Below are 21,405 nucleotides of genomic sequence, written 5' to 3' on the forward strand. Positions count from 1 at the left end.
AAAAAAAGAGCCATGGCTTGAGCTGTCCCCTCTTGCAGTTAATTTAACAGGCACAAAAACGTGAAGACTGCTGGGCAGGAGCTGAGAATTCCACTTCCTTGACAGCAACTCCTGACGCAACCATTTGGCACCTTGTCCTCGCCATTTTGTTTTCCAGGTAGAAAACAGGTCTCCTGACCAAATGGTACAATGACTCATTCAACTCTTTCAGCTGCCAGGACAACTGCATTTGTGCTGTTTTTTAAATTGAATTTTCTAGACAATTGGCCTTTCATTGACAGGCAGTCGTTTATCAGGGGCCTGTGATGGTGCCATAGACTCACCTGAATTGCCAGATTCTCTTATCAGTTACAGACCTGCCACTGACAGAACCAGTGATTTTTTTTTTTTTTTTTTTTTTTTTTAACAGAGACAGAGGCTCTGTTGCCCAGACTGGAATACAGTGGCGTGATCTCGGCTCACTGCAACCTCTGCCTCCCAGGTTCAAGGTATTCTCCTGCCTCAGCCTCCCAGAAGCTGGGATTACAGGTGCCCACCACCACGCCCAGCTAATGTTTCTGAGTTTTTAATAGAGACGGAGTTTCACCATGTTGGTCAGGGTAGTCTCGAACTCCTAACCTCAAATGATCTGCCCGCCTTGGCCTCCCAAAGTGCTGGGATTACAGGCATGAACCACTGTACCCAGCCAGAACCAGTGAATTTAAATGTACAATATGGACGAGGAAGTTACTATGCTGGCTGTTACTATGTCTAATTTCAAACTGCAGCAGGTAAGAAGTTGCATAAGGAGAATGAGTGTAAACACAGAATCTAAAACTGGGAAGTGAACGGAGTAGCACAAGGGTACTTTGGGGCCAATGTAATATAACTTAACCAAAATGCTCTGTGCCTCTCAGATGTAATATAACTTTTTCTGACAATAGAATGAGGTGTGCTTTAACTACTGAATCCCACACATTCAGGCATGGTTATGACTTACGCAATTAGATGGAGTCTGTGACAACAATAATTTAGTTTTATATGATTCCAAAGATAATTTACTTCACATTAATCCTCTTCATAAAAAGATCTCAAATATTCTTCCCTTCTATCTCATATAATTTAGAAATATGAATTCTGTACCAACACAACTACCATGAATTAGGCAAAATGTAGGGTCTTTAGGGAACTCTGCTATGGAAGGTAAATCTAGATCTATTAATAGTTCTCTAAAACTTCCCCCATTTTGGCCTGTCTTAATTTAGCTAATGATAACAAATTTGATTCTAGATTTGCAAAACTATAGAACCTTGAAGGTGACTAAATTCTTGGAGTAAACTAAATGCTACATTCTCATATCTTATATTAAAATATAAATTGTTGTAATCAGTTGAAAGATATACTTAACTGTATGTGTGCAACAGGATTAGACATAAAAATACATCTTGACTGCCTATCACATAAGCTTCCACCATGAAAAACAAGTATTTTACAACTATGGGTTCCATACTACAAACTTTGCAGTTGAGATTACTTTATGCAAAGACTATGTTATGACTTATAACATGCCCTTGTCTGTAAGCAAGAAGACAAAGCAAGAGAATTAATAAAGATAAACTCACTAACAAAGCTGAGAAAAAACTAAGCAGTTCTCAAACTAAAGAACCCACTTTTCTGAATTCAGCACTGAAACCATTCTGTAGGTTTCTCGGAAAAAAAAAAAAGAGTTGAGTATATGCCTTCGAAAACAGACACGCAATTCCTATTACCTCAAATACAACTAAGCTGTCAAGTTGGCATCTCAAACAGAGCTCTTCCATAGACTAGTACAGTGCTTCCCAAATTGGGCTGCTCACTAGATTCAGCTGGGATTTAAAAATATACCTCAGAGAGGTATTCTGTCTTTTTATTCAGTAAGACTAAGATGAAGCCCAGAATTCTGCTGCTGTTTTTTTAAGCTCACCCAATGGTTCTGGTGATTAGCAAGATTTTAGAATCACTGGACTAGTATGTTACTAGTCCATGTATTCCAGAGTCTGCCTACAGCAAGTTACTCTAGAGCTCTGTTCTAGGAGTTTTAGTTCTCAGATAAGCACTAACTGTCCATTGTTATAGCACATATACACTGCAAAGGCCATTCTGATGGTCCTCAAATATGCTCTGTTCTCTCCACACTCCAACTTTTGCCTCCTGCTTCTCATTTCCTAACTCTTACTTATTCATAAGGCAGCAGCTTAGACAGGGAAGTGACCTGAACAGCCAACCCTGACAAGCTCAGGAATTTATTTATACATTTCCACAGAATTCTGGGCACACGTGTTAATAATAAGAGGTAACACTTAAGGCCGGGTGCAGTGGCTCATACCTGTAATCCCAGCACTTCGGGAGGCTGAGACAGGAAGACTGCTTGAGCCCAGGAGTTCTACACCAGACTGGGCAACACAGTGAAACCCTGTCTCTGCCAAAACTACAAAAATTAGCAGGGCATGGTGACGTGTGCCTGTGGTCCCAGCTAGTAGGCTGAGGTGGGAGGATTGTTTGAGCCCAGGAAGCAGAGATTTCAGTGAGCTGAGATGGCACCACGGCACTCCAACCTGGGCAACAGAGCCAGACCCTGTCTCAAAAAAAGAAAAAAAAAAAGGTAATACAGAGTGTTTACTCTACCAGTCACTGTTCTAACTAAGCCCTTTATGTACATTAGCCAATTAATCCTCCTCGAAGCTTCATGATGTAGATACCATTATCACCCTGATTTTAGAAATGAGGAATGAGGAGACAGAGGTTAAGCAGCATGACCAAAGAACATCTCATAACAGCAGGAAAGTAGAACTTGACCCGAGGCAGTCCAGCTCCAGAATCCTTGCTCCTGACCACTGTGCCATATTACCTCTCCTTCAAAGAACTTCACAGTCTTTATCATTAGCTGCTTCTAGTTTTTGTCTTAGCATCCCTCTTTCCTACTGGACTACATGCTCTAGGAGGGCAGGAACTCCATCTGTTTTCCTCGCTGAATCTCCAGTGCCCAGTAAATGATGGACATTCAATAAATATCTGACTGGTTTACTGGCAATGTCCTTCTCAACAATCAAAATGAACTCAGATATGTTTTAAAAATTCAAATAAGATGATTACTCCCGTATCGAATGTAATAACAATTAAAAATATTTTAGTGTTTGGCTCTGTAAGGCATTCGGCTATGTAAAAGAATACACAAGTGTTACAGGAAATGTATGAAAACAAGGGAAGCAAAGATGATCTAAGCACTGCATTTGCTTACAAACGAATGGTACATAGCTCAGTAAATAAATGCTCTTGTGTTTGAAATGGCTAAGGCACAATGAGAATTCTGGAGCTTGCCTTGGCTTTTTACTATACCAAAGCTCCTTCCAGTATTTTTGCAGAGTGGAAGAAGAACTTTGAATCTTTTAAAAAGTACTAAGTAGACTAACATTTGTAAATCATCACAAAGGATTATTTCAGGAAAATAGCAAATGTTTGATAAATCAATCTTCCAATGAGTTCCCCAAGTCATAAAAATTGGCAGAAAACAGCTTTACTGTATCCATTTCCCAAGGAAAGCTTTTAAAGAATATATTTTGGAGCTTACAGGTCCAGTACCTGATTTTCATTAAATCCCCTCTGATTCATCTGAAGGCTTAGATGTGCAGCAAATTTAGTGAATACTGGCCCCTTACAGGTGCTCTGATTTACTACAATAGCTTTATTTACCAATTATAAGCCAATGATACAATTTTTACTCACAAGGCCAGACTACTCAGTTCCAAACTCAACCTGCTCATTGACAAACAGATGCGTGTCTCAGAGGTTCTGTAACAGTGTTCTAAAACAAAACTCAAGACCTTCTTTTTCAAACATAGATCATATCTCAGTTATAACATTATCATCCACGAATTTGTCCTTGCCAGAAACCGAGGAATTATTCTTTAGGAGCTGGAATCATCAAAAAGTAACCTGAACCTCAGCTAATAATTCTTGTCAAGAGGCTGACAAAGAAGGAAAGTCTTAAGAGCACAAAAGAATAGTAAGACTCCTGTTTTCTCTCTGAATCTAAGGTACACAGCGCCACCTAATGGGAAAAACAATGCCACCTATTCACTACAAGTAGGGCTTTTTGCAAATACAGAATTATTTACCTGAGGCTGAAGCCAAACAACCAGGGATGTGGGGAGACCAGATTGTGCTATAAATGACATTTTCATGGCCTCTAAAGGTGCACAGAGACTTTCCAACAGTTGGATCCCACTACAAATAAATGAATAGACCAATTACTCAAGAGGGATAAAATCAAATTTATGCTTTTACACATATTATTTATACCCATAAACAATATACATTTATATATACATGTACAATATACATGCAGATATCAAGGATTTTTAAAGCTCTATTTTTATATAAAGCAAGATGGTATTTAAGGGCCAAACTAATGCTGAGCTAACTATTAGTTTGCAGCCAAAAGATTACAAAATGTTAAGTTCTAATAAATGTTTTAATTTTTTTAAAGAAAATCAGCTGTCCAATCATAAAGCTACAGAATTATGTTTGGAAAAGAAAAAAAGATTCAGTGGAAGCTCTAGAGGAGGGAATATTTGTTTTTGAATATAATAATGCTAACATACCAATTTGACAGTTTGATCCCATGAGCCAGACACGACAAGCTGTTCACCTCTGGTTTGGCTCCAATCAACACTATACACCTAAAAACATTTGAAAATATTTAGAAAGCAAAAGAGCATCAAGTTCAACACTGCATTTTATCTCTTGTTGTATAACAGTGAAAGGCAGAACAACTAATTCACTATGTCAAAACATCAAATAATTCCTAACCATCTCAACACGGTGTCTGAGAAATGAAAAGTTGATCTTGCCCATTCCTCCAGACTTATTCCTTACAGATAAGATTCCATTTTGCTTTAATAGAATTCTACAGAATACTTCCAAACCTTCTTCACTAAAACAAATTATACATGTTTTAAAACCTACCAACAAATCACTGTTTGCAGCTCCACGAAGAAATGTCAAAGCAGATTAGAAAGTTAGTCATCTAAAAAAGCTTGCTGGGTCAATGTTTATCGGAAAGCATTAAAATTCAATTAATATCCCTATCTGGCCTTTCTTAGAAAAAGCTTGCAGGAACCAGGTGGTCCTTCCAGATCTCTTGGTAAACAGTTTTAGTTATCCAATGCTGCCATTCTAATGTATGCTTCACTCCTCTCAAGAAACCATTTCACATGAACCATACGAAAACTTTTGGAAACGTTTTCATTCTTTCCTTTTATATAACAGATTATACACAGATCACTCCTGTAAACTAAGTTCAACAAAATATGTGAATAATTATACTTTATGAAATTAGTCCTGACAGGGACCTGAGTATATGCCCTTCATATGATCAGTCAGCAGGTGACTTTGAATCTTATTACTCTCCCCAACATATAGGTAGGAAGTATGAGTATCTGGGCTTAAGTCACTTAAGTGTGGGTTACTTGCTCTCTGCTGCCCACTACTATGTTGAGCCATGTTGGAGGCCGAGGAAAAAAAATCAGTAATACTAATCCTGTCTTTATTTAAACTGTTGATGCTTTGTCACTTGTAGGCAGAATCTTAAAAAGTCAAACTTAGAGAAACATACGGTAGAATAGTGTTTGCCAGGGGCTGGGGGTGGGGGAAATTAGGCTATATCAATCAAAGGATACAAACTTTTAGTTATAAGATGAATACTTTCTAGAGATTCAATGTACAGCATGGTAACTATAATAAATAATAATGTATTACTGAATACTTGAAATTGTATACTTGAAATTTACTGAGAGTAGATCTTAAATGTTCTGACCTCACACACAAAAAATGGTAACTATTCAAGTGATGGATATGTTAATTAGCTTGATTGTAGGAATCATTACTCAAGATATACTTAGATCAAAACACTAAGCTGTACAACTTAGTTTTGTTTTGTTTTTTGTTTCCTGAAACAGGGTATTGCTCTGTTGCCCAGGCTGGAGTGCAGTGGCACAATCTTGGATCACTGCAGCCATGACGTCCTGGGCTCAAGCGGTCCTCCCACCTCAGCCTCTTAAGTAGCTGGAGTCATGCTTTCATGCCACCACACCCAGTTAATTTTTTTTTTTTTTTTGTAGAGACAGTATCTCACCATATTGCCCAGGCTGGTCCCAAACTCCTAGGCTTAAGGAGTCCTACCACCTCAGCCTCCCAAAGTGCTAGGATTACAGGTGTGAGCTACCATGCCCAGCTTACAAATTTTTATTTGCCAGTCATAATAAACCTGGAAAAAAGTTTAATAAAATTATATTAAGCTTCAAAAAAAGAAAAAAATAAATAAAATATTGATATTTTGTTCATCATAAGTTTTGGCATTAATTTTTATTTTTAAAAACATTATATTAACAAATTATATTGCTTATCAAGTTTTTTGGGGCCCCCTTAAATTGTGTATCCAAAGTGAGTGCCTCATACATCCTACCCTAGTCCTGGCCCTGCTGCTGCCCATATTCATGCAAAAGACAGAGGAGTAGCTGGAACATTAAAGGAAGCACAATCCAGCAGGAGACGGCAGCTATGAAGGGAATAGACGGGGCAGTGAAAACCAAAGAGCTGCCCTGGCCATCTGTTAGTTACAGATAGAAAAAAGACTGGTTTGGAAGCAATCACTGAAGATCTTGAGAGCTAAAGAGTTTGATTTTATCCTCTAAATTTCTCCTATAAACGGCCATATAGTAAATGGTAACTTTCTTCAAAAAAGGTACATTTCTTCTATAAAGGGCCATATGGTAAATATTTTAGACTTTCCAGGCTATTTGATCACTGTCACAACTACTAAACCCAGATCTTGTAGCACAACAAGCAGCCATAATCGATACTGAATGAATGGGCATGGCCTGGTTCCAATAAAACTTTATTTGTAAATCGAATTTCAGGCCAGATTTGGCCCTGGCCCACGTGTTATAGTTTGCCAATCTCTGCGCTAGGCTAATGTAAACAGTCAAAAATAAAAATAGCAAACCTTTATTGAATACTCTGAGTGCCAGATGCTGCTGATAAGGACTTTATGTATTTTATTTCATTTAATCTTCATTTATATGAAGTAGATACTATGTCAAGGCCCAGAAAGGTTAAATTACTTGTCCAGAGCCCCAAAGCTAGTAAGGGGCAGAAATCTGAACCTGGGCAGCCTAACTGCAGAGCCCACCCTTAATTGCTATGCTAGGCTATCTGTACAGTATGCTACTTGAGGGCACTGTTGAATCAGAACTTCTTGGCTACCTTAAGCCATGATATCAAGGAAATAAAGCTCTACCCTTGCTGGTATCACCCTTTACTGGAGATACATTTGGGCCCAGACTGATTCCATTGTGTTTTCATGAATTAGACATACACAAGATATTAAAGCCCCTGTCCACTTGTGAATTTCCATTTATCCATCAAGATGTGGCCCCATTACATCCCTTATGAAATAAGCCTCCCCTGATAAGCCCTTCAGTGAGGCATATGCTGCCTTCTACGTACTCCAACAGCAGCTCACACCTACTTCTAAATCAGCATTTGACATATTTTATTTACTAAAAAGAATGTTAAACAACTGTCATATCTGCTAGATTTTGGAGACTCCTAAGAGCAAACATCTTGTACACATATGTTCATCACAGTACAATAGGCACTCAAATGCTGGTTAAAATAATTTAACCAATTAAATTTTCTTGACACCCTCAATCATCAGTAGGTAGATACAGAGAACTACTAACTACATACTAGCATCATCAGTTCAGACTCTATTGCCTTCACACACTTCCAGTGTGATGCAGCAGGTAAAACCTTATGACTCCTCACCTTTTAAAACTGCAGAAGCCTCCATCAAAAGTGTTGATTGAGCTTGAATCAACACCAAAGACAGGAAGTAAGAAAACCATGCTGATGGCACTGCTGCTGCCAGCTATCTTCTGTTGCACAACCAAGTGGCAAGCATTAGGTCTCTATGACAGAGCTAACAGTAGGACATACATGGTGGTGAAGTTAAAAATGGGATAATAAAGAAGAAAATAGGCTAAGTGTGGTAGCTCACACCTGTAATCCCAGCACTTTGGGAGGCCAAGGCAGTTGGATCACTTAAGACCAGGAGTTCAAGACCAGCCTGGCCAACATGGCGAAACCCCATCTGTAGTAAACATATAAAACTTAGCCAGGCATGATGGTATGCGCCTGTAGTCCCAACTACTTGAGAGGCTGAGGCAGGAGAGTTGCTCCTGGAAGGGAGAGGTGCAGTGAGCTGAGATCATGCCATTGCACTCCAGGCTGGGTGACAGAGTAAGACCCTGTGTCAAAAAAAAAAAGAAAAGGAAATAAAGGCAATTCAATTGATAAATACTTTATGTGTTTTACTATGTTTATAATATTAGGATATAGGAAAGGAACTAACAGATCAGGAAACTGCGTGGGGTTTTTTTTTTTTTTTTTAATTAGAAAAAGAATAACTACACCAGGCATGGTAACTCATGCCTGTAATCCCAGCAATTTGGGAGGCCAAGGCAAGAGGACTGCTTGAGGCCACAAGTTCAAGACCACCTTGGGCAATGTGGCGAGACTCCAACTATATACAAAATTTAAAAATTAGGCAGGTGTGGTGACAGGTAACAGTGGTCCCAGCTACTCAGGTGGCTGGGAGGGGGAGGACGACTTGAGCCCACAAGGTCAAGGTCAAGACAACAGTGAGCCATGATCATGCCACTGCATTCTATTCAGCCAGGGTAACAGAGAGAGACCCTGTCTCAAAAACAAAACAAAACAAAACAAATTATAGACATAAGCACAAAAGCGGTACTTGGATGGAAGATTCAGCTTGGTGCTCAGGAGGATTGAAGCGGGGCCCTGAGGGCTGGCTAAAATGTTAATAGGCAAAAAGCAGGGGTGAAATAGTAACCAGAAAACTTCCCCAAAGACATACAGCACCCTAGGGGTCAGGGGTAGTAAACACTGCAAGATAACACCAAGGTTTCATGGCTGAGGGCTGTCAGTGATGGTGGCATTAATAAAAGTGAAACCGGCCGGGCGCGGTGGCTCAAGCCTGTAATCCCAGCACTTTGGGAGGCCGAGGCAGGTGGATCACGAGGTCAAGAGATCGAGACCATCCTGGTCAACATGGTGAAACCCCATCTCTACTAAAAATACAAAACATTAGCTGGGCATGGTGGTGCGTGCCTATAATCCCAGCTACTCAGGAGGCTGAGGCAGGAGAATTGCCTGAACCCAGGAGGCGGAGGTTGCGGTGAGCCGAGATCGCGCCATTGCACTCCAGCCTGGGTAACATGAGTGAAACTCCGTCTCAAAAAAATAAATAAATAAATAAATAAATAAATAAATAAATAAATAAATAAAAGTGAAACACTGAAGGAAGGAAAATAATGTATTTTATATATACTGTGTTTGAGGTGACAGTAAGACAGGGTTTGGGCATTAACCTCAAGCTCTGAAAAAAGTTCACAGCCAGAGAGATGTTTGGGAGACAGCAGAAAAGGGAAGAATGAATTTCATTATCCCAACCTCAACCAATTCACTCATCTATTCAACAAATATTTATTAGGCACCTACTATGTACTAGGCACGAGGAGAAAGGGGGCTAAAAATTTAGACAAGACCAGCCCCCATATTTTATTTTCGCAGCAGTAAACATGCTATAAATGTATAATTTAAAGTTGCAATTTTAAAAAAATCTACAAAGAAAAAGCAGAGTAAGGAAAATAGAAAATAATGACAAGGGCAGGGGGTCCCTTCTCAACACAATGGTCAGAAAGACCTCTCTGTGCAGAGACTTAAGTGCAGTTAAACACTGAACTCTGCAGATATGAGATGAAAGGCTCAGGTTACAGAGAACAGGGAAATACCTTGAAGCAGGAAACAAGCTTACCAAATCTGGGAACAGCAAGGTTGAATAGTTGGGAGGGTAAGATCCTAAAGGGAATTTGTGTATGGTTTCTCTTAAGAGGTTACAACCATCAACCATAAGTTACCACTTAGATTAGCATCCTTCTAACTGCTCTCCCCATCCATTTTTGTTTACTTCCAATCCATTATCCATACTACATAAAAAGTAATCTTTATAAAATACAAATTAAATGTCACTCCCCTGTACAAAGCCTTTCAGTGGTTTGCCAGTGTATGTAGCTCCTACAACTTAGCATCTTCGCTCGACATTATGTGAGATTCATCCATGTTGATTCTTATTACCCAAAGGTCAAAATCATGCAAAACTATGCATGACTTAGGGATGCATACACATGTAATAAAAATAGAAAGAAAAGCAAAAAAATACATAAATAGAAAATTCAGCCTAGCGGTTACTCCTAGGAAGAAAAAAAAAGGAGAGAGAGGAAGGATAGGACCAGAAAGGGTAACCAGGGGACGCCAGTGGTAAAGGTAATGTTTCATTTCTTAAGCTAGATGGTGAATGTGTGTGTTCAATACATCATTTTTATATCTTACATGTATTTTATAATGTATAAAATATTTCATAGACTTTTTAAACTGCAGTGTCTCTCCACTGATCTTAGCACAACGGCCAAAACACAGACAGCTCCAAGCACATAGGCTCTAGCCTTTCTGATCGAGGTGCTCTTTCATTTGCCTCTAACACTACCCTGGCCTCTCCACTTGAATAATTCATTCGTACTTCCCCTTTAGACCAAAGGATGCCCTCCCTGCCCCTTCCCCAGACAAATCCTCCCTTCCCACAGCACTGCATACATTCACAGTGCTTACCACATCAGACATTAGATAACCAGAAACCTGCCTCCCAAGACAGGGCAGGGAGTCCAGGAGGGCAAGGGCACACCTAATGTGTTCGTCTTCCTAGCTAGCCTGGTACAGTCTCTTGCATACAGCAGAGTTACTAAAGTTTCTGGAATGAAGGAAGGAAGAGAGAACAAATCTGAATGGAAAGCACATCTCCTATTAAGTCTACTCTTCCACCTCTTCCTTATTCCCAGCCTCCCCCTCCACTCCCACTCAAATAGTGGCCATGGCAAATGCACAAATTAAATATAAAAAGGAAGAGAGATACGCAGTGCTTGACTTTATGCTTTAAGAGCAGGGTCCTCTAGAGGCCTATCTTATGAAATTACTCTTGGCAGTGGTGAAGAAAATTAACCAGGAAAATGGAAAAAGAAAAAAACCCACTGCACAATGTTTTGTGCTGCTTTATGAAATCTGAACCTCATCAAAACTATGGTTTGAGAGGACAAATTTTATTACTGAAACCAATTCCCAAAGAGCTCGTCTTTAATCTATTGTAAAGTATTGCCCTTTTTAAGTTGGTCCATTTAATTAAAAATTGTCAAATAGAAACTATGTCCAGAATTTTGATTCTTATCTATATCAATACAAAGGAAAGGGACACTGACTTTTAATTACTGAGTGATTAGAAAGGGCTATATATTTAAGGTGAAACTTAAATTTTCTCTTTTTTTCCTATTTTGAGACAGGGTCTCACTCTGTTCCCCAGCTGGAGTGCAGTGGCATGAGCACAGCTCACTGCAGCCTCCACCTTCTGGGCTCAATCAATCCTCCCACCTCAGCCTCCCGAGTAGCTGGGACCACAGTTGCACACCACAACACCAGCTACTTTTTAATTTTTTTTGTAGAGATGAGATTTTACCATGTTACCCAGGCTGGTCTCTAAATCCTGAGCTCAGGTAATCCTTCTGCCTAGGCCTTCCAAAGTGCTGGGATTACATGCATGAGCCACCATACTCAGCCCTGAAACTTACATTTTCCAATTTTTTTTTAATGTGGAAATTTAAAAACATGCATTAAAGTAGAGAGAATGGTATAATAAACCCCAGGCATCTATTACACACCTGCCATAACGATCAGCATGCTGCCCATCATGTTTCCTCTGTCCCATCATTGACTGAATGACTGACTGCTGGAGTATTTTAACATCAGATCGTTTTTATCCCCGAATACTTCAACAGGTAAGGCCTGTTCATCTTTTTTACAGAAGCACAGGCCAGTTTCACACCAACAAGATTAAAAATGGCTACTTAATATCATTTAACACTCCGTCCTTATTCATATTTCCCTGACTGTCCCAAAAGTGTTTTGTTTTGTTCACAGTCGGCTTATTTGAATCAGTATCCAAATAAAACCCACATTCTACACTTAGCTGTTAAATCTCCTAAGTCTCTTCCAAGCTAGGACAGTCCTCATCCCCACATCTTGCTCTTCCTGCTCCTCATCCCATAATATTTATTTGTTGAAAAAAACCAAGTTATTGTTCTTGTAGAATGCCCTACCTTCTGGATTATCCCAATTGTTTCCTCATGGTGGTAATTAACTTTTTACTCTGCCCTTCCATTTTCCTCTAAATTAGAAGTCAGATCTGGATGCTTAATCAGATTCAGTTCATTTTTTTTAGCTCCCAATTATATTAGGAGGCATATAATTTCTGGTTGACCCACTTTTAGTGATCCTAAGATTGTTCAGAGAATGTTTCAGTCTTAAACTAATGATTTTACCATCCACAATGATCCCTGCCTAGAATCATTATTTCATTATGGGCTACTAAATGGTGATTTTCTGTTATTCCTTCTGCATTCATTAGCTAGAACTCTGTTATAAAGAACTTTTCTTATCAACTATTTTATAATACCATAATAAAACATACAAAAAAGGAAGGGTAAATGCCTTGATTCTTTACTTTTCTCAGTTTTCAGAATAATGAGCTGTTTGTCCTAATAATCCTCAATGGTGACTACATTTTTCCTAATCACAACTCCATCTCCATGTAAGGACTGAAAATGTGTGTGTAGGGGGGAGGGTGTTGAAATTTGCTTTCATTCTTTTGGATGTTCCAATAGTCTCATCTCCGGCCAATGAGAGTCCCTTCAAGTTTTCTCTTCCCTTTGATATGTCTCCAGTGGCCTTTCATAGCTCTCTTGCTTTCTGACACAAGAAGATGGCGTGCATTCCTGCCCAGTCCTAGAATAAATGACTTACCCAAAGACACTATTCCTTTTTGTGGCAAACAGTATTTAGAGACCACATTCAGGGTACTAAGAATATTCACTGCTACTTACTTGTCACTTCTTCTAAATCTTTATTGTACAAAAAACTAGGAAATATGTAGTTTTTTTAGACAGAGAAAAATAAATCGCAAGTTTATATGACTATTCCCCATTCAACTTTAAGATCATTTCTACATAACTTCTTTATACTCATGAGGCTTTTCTCTCACTTTAAAACTCACAGTTTCTAATAACATAATTACTGGTGTGCCTTATCCTACAATGTACATGAGTTTCAAAGTAACAATGTTAATTTTTTGAATGCAGTTTCAAATTTCTTTCCAATTCTTTGTTTGCTTTTGTTTCTTGAGACAAGAGTCTCACTCTGCCACCCAGGCTAGAGTGCAGAGGCACGATTTCACTCACTGCAACCTCTGCCACCCGGGTTCAAGCAATTCTCCTGCCTCAGCCTCCTGAGTAGCTGGGATTACAGGTGTGCACCACCACACCCAACTAATATTTATATTTTTAGTAGAGATGGGGTTTCACCATGTTGGCCAGGCTGGTCTCAAACTCCTGGCCTCAAGTAACCCACTCGCCTTGGTCTCCCAAAGTGCTAGGATTACAGGCGCGAACTACCAACCCAGCCCTAATTCTTTCTGTTTATCAGGCTTATTAGGAATGTATAATCACAACACTGGGTTTTTTAAGTCACTTGAAATAATTATTTTCAATACCTAGTTATGGCATCAATTTGATAGACCTTTAGATTAATGTGCTTGCTTTAAATTTTTAGCAATTGGTTTTTCCTTTCCAACTTATTAATACATTGTGATTTTTTTTTTTTTTTTAAGAGACAGTCTCACTCTGCTGCCCAGGCTGGAGTGCTGTGGTGTGATCTCAGCTCACAGCAACCTCTGCCTCCCTGGATCAAGTGATTCTCCTGTCTCCGCCTCCTGAGTAGCTGGGACAACAGGCGCACGCCACCACACCCAGCTTATTTTCATACTTTTAGTAGAGACGGGGTTTCACCATGTTGGCCAGGATGGTCTTGATCTCTTGACCTCATGATCCACCTATCTTGGCCTCCAAAAGTGCTGGGATTACAGGCGTGAGCCACTGCACCCAGCCCATTGGGATTCCTAATTACTTAAGGATTTCAATGGTTCCAAGGTCAGAACTATAACACAAGTTATATTTGAAGAAATCTTATTTCCATTCTAGTTCCCTTTCCCCTGCTTTCTCCCTTACCCCCTTTCAAGGTAACTATTTTTATTACTTTTTAAATTATCTTTCCATTGTTTCTTTTTGAAATGTATATATACCATATTTATAATATATATATGGTATGTACTTTTTAAATATAGAAGCATAGCATATAACAGGTATATAACTACATATATAAAAGAGACATATAATTATATATATATAACAGCATACTATATACCTGTTACATAGCATGCTTCTATTCCTCTCTTTACATAAAACATAAATTTTAGATATATTTACATAGCTCTGCCAATAACTTCACTTCAAGTTAGCTTGCAGCAAAACCAAACATAATTTTTAGTTTCATATAAGTTTAAATTATCAAATAAGATTTCATAATTCCACTACATATGCTTGCTAACAGATTCTAAAATCAGAGATATGGAATTTTAACTTCTATCTACAATTCACTAACTCACTTCAGAGACATGCATAGTGTTTATATTACAAATAAGTGCAGCAAAAATAAAATTTTTTTAAAAAGAAAAAGAGACATGCATAGTGTTGACACCTACACTTTGTGTATGAGAGAGACTATAGATATAGTAGCAATAGTCATGCTTGAAAAGTCCTTCTCCATCTGAACACATTCCATTATAGTTTCCATCTATTTAAAACTATCATTTTCTCTTCTTTAAAAAATTTTAGAAAGCACTGAGGTTAAATAATGTGTTGGGAATAATGATTTTGCAAGGTAAATCAAATCACTCCTTTTATTAAAGATTTTTTAAATCTACATTTTGAATATTGCAATCCCCAAATTATTAGATAACACACATATCAAGGTCATTAGAATTGAATGTTTATCAAGTCAAGGCAGTGGCTTCCAAACCATGCTGGACATTGGAATCACCTGGGAATCTTTAAGTAATAATGATGTCTGGCTCCAACCCCCAGACATTGTGATCTGGGCATGAAGATTTTTAAAAGCTCCTGGCTGGACATGGTGGCTTATGCCTGTAATCCCAGCACTCTGGGAGGCCAGGGCGGGAGGATCAAGAGGTAAGGAGTTTGAGACCAGCCTGGCCAACATGGTGAACTCCAGTCTCTACTAAAAATACAAAAAGTAGCCAGGCATAGTGGTACACACCTGTAATCCCAGCTACTCAGGAGGCTGAGGCAGAATTGCTTGAACCCAAGAGGTGGAGACTGCAGTGAGCTGAGATCACACCATTGCACTCCAGCCTGGGCAAGAGAGCAAGACTTTGTCCCCCCGCAAAAAAAAAAAAAAAAAAAAAAAATTTTTTAAAAGCTCCCAAAGTGATGTTAATCTGTTACAAAGTTTAAGAACCACAGACTTAAGACTGGGTACAGTGGCTCACACCTCTAAGCCCAGCACTTTGGGAGGCTGAGGCAGGCAGAACACCTGAGGTCAGGAGTTCGAGACCAGCCTGACCAACATGGTGATACCCTATCTCTACTAAAAATACAATATTAGACAGGTGTGGTGGTGCATGCCTGTTATCCCAGATACCTGGGAGACTGGGACAGGAGAATCACTTGAATCCAGAAGGCAGAGGTTGCAGTGAGCTGAGATCGCGCCACTGTACTCCAGCCTGGGCAACAAGAGCGAAACCCCATCTCAAAAATAAAATAAAATAAAATAAAATAAAATAAAATAAAATAAAATAAAACTACAGAGTTAAGCCTTTGCACACCTTTTTTATGTTAAGTATTGAAATTCCAAATGGCGAATTATAGTCTAGTCCTACCTAATAGCTAATACCTGAAGAAGTGAATTGAGTAGAAAATGGGTAATACTTACCTACCTATATATGTCCTGTTTTCTGCTCACAGTGTGTGGCCCAAAATCTACACAATCCATCTTTCTCCAGAATTTTCAAAGCATAAAGTCCAACCCCCGCCATCCAGGTAAGGCCCATCGGGATAAAATCCTTACCCACCTCCGTTACCTCATCTCCTACTACACACACTCTATGCTCCAGGCACACGAAAGGACATGTGGTTGTATGAATACGCCACCCTCTTTCACAAGTCTTAACTTTTGTAGATGCTCTTCTCCATCAGAAATGTCCTTTTCAGTTGGATGTGGTAGTTCATGCCTGTAATCCCAGCACTCTGGAGGCCAAGGCAAATAGATTGCTTAAGCCCAGGAGTTTATGACCAGCCTGGGCAACATGGAGAAACCCCAACTCTACAAAAAATCCAAAACTTAGCCTGGCATGGTGGCACAGAACTGTAGCCCCAGCTACTTGGGAGGTTGAGGAAGGAGGATTGCTTGAGCTCAGGAGGCCAGAGGACTGCTTGCCTCAGGAATCAGAGGTTGCAGTGAGGTGGGCAACAGAGTGAGACTCCATCTCAAAATGAAAACAAAACAACAAAAAAAGAAATGTCCCTTTCCCTTTGAGCTGCCTAGCAAACTACTAACTGCCCAAGACTCAGGCCAAATAGCACCTCTTCTGTGGCAGTCCCTGGTTCTCCTCTCTGTGTATCTTCTAGACACCTCTTTTCAACATCTGTCATGTTGTACTGAATGGCTGGGTTTTGTGGGTTTTTTTTTTAATTACATGGGACCCTAAATGGTTTGTTTGCATGTCCCAAAACTACAACCAGATAACAGCACGAGTCTTATTTACACCTGCATCGTCAAAGACCGGCACATACCTGGGGTATCATATGTGCTACAAGTATAAACAGCTCTGCCTTTTTAATACAAGTCTAAACTTTAAAATATAAAACAAAGCCAAAAGAAGGTAAATGCTTTTAAAACATGAAAATTGAAAAGTGATGACATATCACATCCTAATAGAAGTAAAATCCAAAAAGTGAGAATTGATTCAACTGACATCTAACTAGAAACTATTTTTCTGTACAATCACAATGTTTACAGGAAAAAGCTTTAAACTGCTATTATAAATTGTAATAAAATCTTACTGCATTAACCCACTGCAAAATGAATGGCTAGGCATGACTAAATATGCAAAAGGAAATATATCGAGTCCAACTATTTCCTCAATTTTTAAAAAAGAAAAAAAAACAGGATAAAAAGAAAGAAGAAAAAGGCCTTCAGTTGATAAATCCATTGTGCAGTTTTAAACATAAATGCATTTCTGAAGAAAACACACTGGTTTTAAATGCAGGACTGGTTGTCATTCTGAGTTAATACTTTTTATTGGTACGTGATATGGTTTGGCTTTGTGTCCCCATCCAAATCTCATCTTGAATTGTAATCTCCATGTGTTGAGAGGGGGACCTGGTGGGAGGTGACTGGATCATGGCTGCAGTTTCTCCCATACTGTTCCAGTGATCATGAGTTTTCACGACATCAGATGGTTTTAAAAGTGGCTGTTTCCCCTGCTCTCTCTCTCCTGTCACCTTCTGAAGGTGTCTGCTTCCTCTTCACCTTCCACCATGATTGTAAGTTTCCTAAGGCCTCCCTAACCATGTGAAACTATGAGTCAATTTAACCTCTTTCCTTTACAAATTACCCAGTCTCAAGTATTTCTTTATAACAGGGTGAAAAAGGACTAATACAGAGAATTGGTACCAAGATAGTGATGTACTGCGATAAAGATAATCTGAAAATGTGAAAGCAACTTTGGAACTGGGTAATAGGCAGAGGTTGGAACAGTTTGAGGGTTCAGACGAAGGCAGCAAGATGTGGAAAAGTTCGGAACTTCCTAAAGACTTCTTGAATGGTTCTGAACAAAATGCTAATATTGATATGAACAATGAAGTTCAGGCTGAGGTAGTCTCAAATAGAGATGAAGAACTTAGGGGGAACCGGAGTAAAGGTAAGTCATGCTATGCTTCAGCAAAGAGACTGGTGGCATTTTGCCCCTGCCCTAGAGATCTGTGGAAGTTTAAACTTGAGAGAGATGACTTAGGGTATCTGGCAGAAGAGATTTCTAAAGACCACAGCATTCAAGAAATGGCCCGGTTGTTTCTAAAAGTGTATAGTCACATGCATTCATGAAGAGAGGATTTGAATTTGGAACCCATATTTAAAAGTGAAGTAGCGCATAACAGTTTAGAAAACTTGCAACCTAACCATGAGGTAGAAAAGAAAAACCTATTTCCCAGGGAGAAATTCAAACATGCTGCAGACATTTGCATAAGTAACAAGGAGTGGAATGTTAATAGCCAAGACAATGGGGAAAATGTCTCCAGAGATCTTTGCAGTAACCCCTCCCATCACAGGCCCAGAGGCCTGGGAGGGAAAAATGATTTAGTAGGCCTGAGCGGCCCTGCTGCTCTGTGCAGCCTCAAGACATGGTGCCCTGCATCCCAGTTGCTCTAGCTCCAGCCATGGCTAAAAGGGGCCAAGGTACAGCTCAGGCCTTGCTTCTGAGGGTATGAGCCCCAAACCTTGGCAGTTTCCACGTGGTATTGGGCCTGTGGGTGCCCACAAGACAAGAGTTTAGGAACACTTTTACACTGTTGGTGGGAGTGTAAATTAGTTTAACCATTGTGGAAGACAGTGTGGCGATTCCTCAAGGACCTAGAAATAGAAACTCCATTTGACCCAGCAATCCCATTACTGGGTATATACCCAAAAGATTATAAATTGTTCTATTATAAGGACACATGCACACGAATGTTCATTGCAGCACTGTTTACGATAGCAAAGACCTGGAACCAACCCAAATGCCCATTGATGATAGACTGGACAGGGAAAATGTGGCACATATACACCATGGAATACTATGCAGCCATAAAAAACGATGAGTTTGTGTCCTGTGTAGGGACATGGATGAACCTGGAAACCATCATTCTCAGTAAACTGACACAAGAACAGAAATCAAGCACCGCGTGTTCTCACTCAAAGGCGGGTGTTGAACAATGAGAACACATGGACACAGGGAGGGGAGCATCACACACTGGGGTCTGTGGGGGGAAAATAAGGAAGAGACAGCAGGGGGTGGGGAGCTGGGGAGGGATAACATGGAGAGAAAGGCCAGATATAGGTGATGGGGAGGAAGGCAGCAAACCATACTGCCATGTGTGTACCTATGCAGCAGTCTTACATGTTCTTCACATGTACCCCAAAACCTAAAATGCAATTAAAAAAAAAAAGAAGACGACAAGAGTTTAACCTCCACCTAGATTTCAGAGGATGTATGGAAACACCTGCATGTCCAGGCAGAAGTTTGTTGCAGGGGCACAGCCCTCATGGAGAACCTTTGCTAGGGTAGTACAGAAAGGAAATTTGGGGTCGAAGCCCCCACACAGAGTCCCCACTGGGACTAGCGGAGCTGTGAGGAGAAAGCCACTGTCCTCCAGACCCCAGAAAGGTAGATTCGCTTACAGCTTGTAGTGTACACCTGAAAAAGCCACAGGCACTCAATGACAGCCAGTGAAAGCAGCCATGAGGACTGCACCCTGCAGAGCCACAAGGGGAGAGCTGCCCAAGGCCATGGGAGCCGAACCCTTGGATGTGAGATATGGAGTAAAAGGAGATCATTTCAGAGCCTTAAGATTTAATAACTTCCCTGCTGGGTTTCAGACTTGCATGGGGCCTGTGGCCCCTTTGTTTTGGCCAATTTCTCCCATTTGAATCGTTTAGCCAACACCTATAGCCCCATTGTATCTTAGAAGTAACTAACTTCTTGTTTTTTTATATTTTATAGGCTCATAGGCAAAAGGGATTTGCCTTGTCTCAAATGAGACTTTGGACTTGGACTTTTGGGTTAATGCTGGAATAAGTTAAGACTTTGGGAGACTGTTGGCAAGTCACGATTGGTTTTGAAATGTAAAAAGGACATGAGATTTGGGAGTGACCAGGAGTGGAATGATATGGTTTGGCTCTGTATCCCTACCCAAGTCTCATCTTGAATTGTAATCCGCATGTGTCAAGGGAGGGAGCTGGTAGGACATGATCAAATCATGGGGGCAGTTTCCCCCATGCTGTTCTCGTGATAGTGCGGGAGTTCTCAAAAGATCTGATGGTTTTTAAAAGCAGCAGTTTCTCCTGCTTTCTCTCTTTCCCTCCCTCTTGCCACCTTGTAAAGAAGGTATCTGCTTCCTCTCCACCTTCTGCCATAATTTCAAGTTTCCTGAGGCCTCCCCAGTCATGCAGAAGTGTGACTCAATCAAACCTCCTCTTTATAAATCACCCACTCTCAGGTATTTCTTTATAACAAGGTGAAAACAGTGACTTCTCAGCTTCTATCATTATCAAAAAGTAAATAATTGATTCATTTTTAAAAAGTAAACAAGATTTTAACTCTTAAAATGAATAAGCAAATACATTTCCTCCATAACAGAATAATAAATAGTTGCATACTTACATAAAAAATAAGTTTTTATAAGCAATGCTCAAAAACCTTAATGGATCAAATATGCTACAAAAATTCAGCAAATTGATAAACCTTGCTATCTGACAATGAGAAGAAATGTTAAATATATTTTAAATTGTAATAAGCAAACTCAGTGTGAAAATTAAAAATTAATATACTACATTGATTTATGTCATTTTTAAAGTCACTTCCACTCTCAGTAGCACAGTGCTCTGAGAAAGTAGTAAAATAAAATTGTCAATTCACTCTTATTTTTCTACTTCTCACTGAATTTTTAAAAATTTTGTATTATATATTCAGCAGCATTAGAATAGGCAAGGCCAAAGGCATTTTATGGGACTCAAAAGACACAACGACTTCTGCAGACATCAATTAAACAATACAGAGATGAATTTGATTCCTACTTTGATGCTAAGTTTAGCAGCCTTTCACACAGATAATGTCCATGCTTTTCTTTCTCTGTGTTTCACCAAGACCTGCATTCCTCAAAGCCTAAAATATATCTAAATCTTGGATTTCTCTTTTTTACTTCATCTAACAACTTGAAAATTGACTGTTGGGCATATAGTCATCAAGTGGTAAAGTGGGTATCTGGAAAAGGTCTAACTTGTTTTACATTTTTCAAACCCTATTAAAATAAGAGCAAATAATAATACTAGCTCATATCTATTCAGTGCTGGTTCTAATGAAAGCACTCACGGCAACCCTGTGATACAGACTACTAATAAACTTAGTTTGCAAATAAAAACACTAAACTTTAGGAAAAATATGTGATATACCCAAGGTCTCACAACAGGTAACTTAACGAAGCCGGGATTCAAATCCAAGATTGACTAAAACCATAGTATACATCTTTATTATAT

The 21,405-nt window shown here is 39.5% G+C and overlaps 1 protein-coding gene across 4 annotated transcripts in view; it reads right to left on the reverse strand.

The window, feature by feature from the left end:
* PEX7 (peroxisomal biogenesis factor 7) overlaps positions 1–21,405 on the reverse strand; it is an 86,459-nt gene that overhangs the window by 56,895 nt on the left and 8,159 nt on the right. For all 4 annotated transcript variants that reach the window (XR_001825861.2, XM_017530453.2, XM_037739219.1 and 1 more), the window contains exons 4-5: positions 4,620–4,697; positions 4,134–4,242 (exon numbers count right to left, since the gene is read on the reverse strand). Coding sequence is in view for 3 of the 4 variants with exons in the window: in XM_017530453.2 (XP_017385942.1) it covers positions 4,134–4,242; positions 4,620–4,697 (187 nt within the window). In the remaining variant the exon portion in view is untranslated. The remainder of the gene's footprint in view (positions 1–4,133; positions 4,243–4,619; positions 4,698–21,405) is intronic.

This window comes from Cebus imitator, unplaced genomic scaffold (assembly GCF_001604975.1).
Source record: "Cebus imitator isolate Cc_AM_T3 unplaced genomic scaffold, Cebus_imitator-1.0 Scaffold65, whole genome shotgun sequence".
Lineage (NCBI taxonomy): Eukaryota > Metazoa > Chordata > Mammalia > Primates > Cebidae > Cebus > Cebus imitator.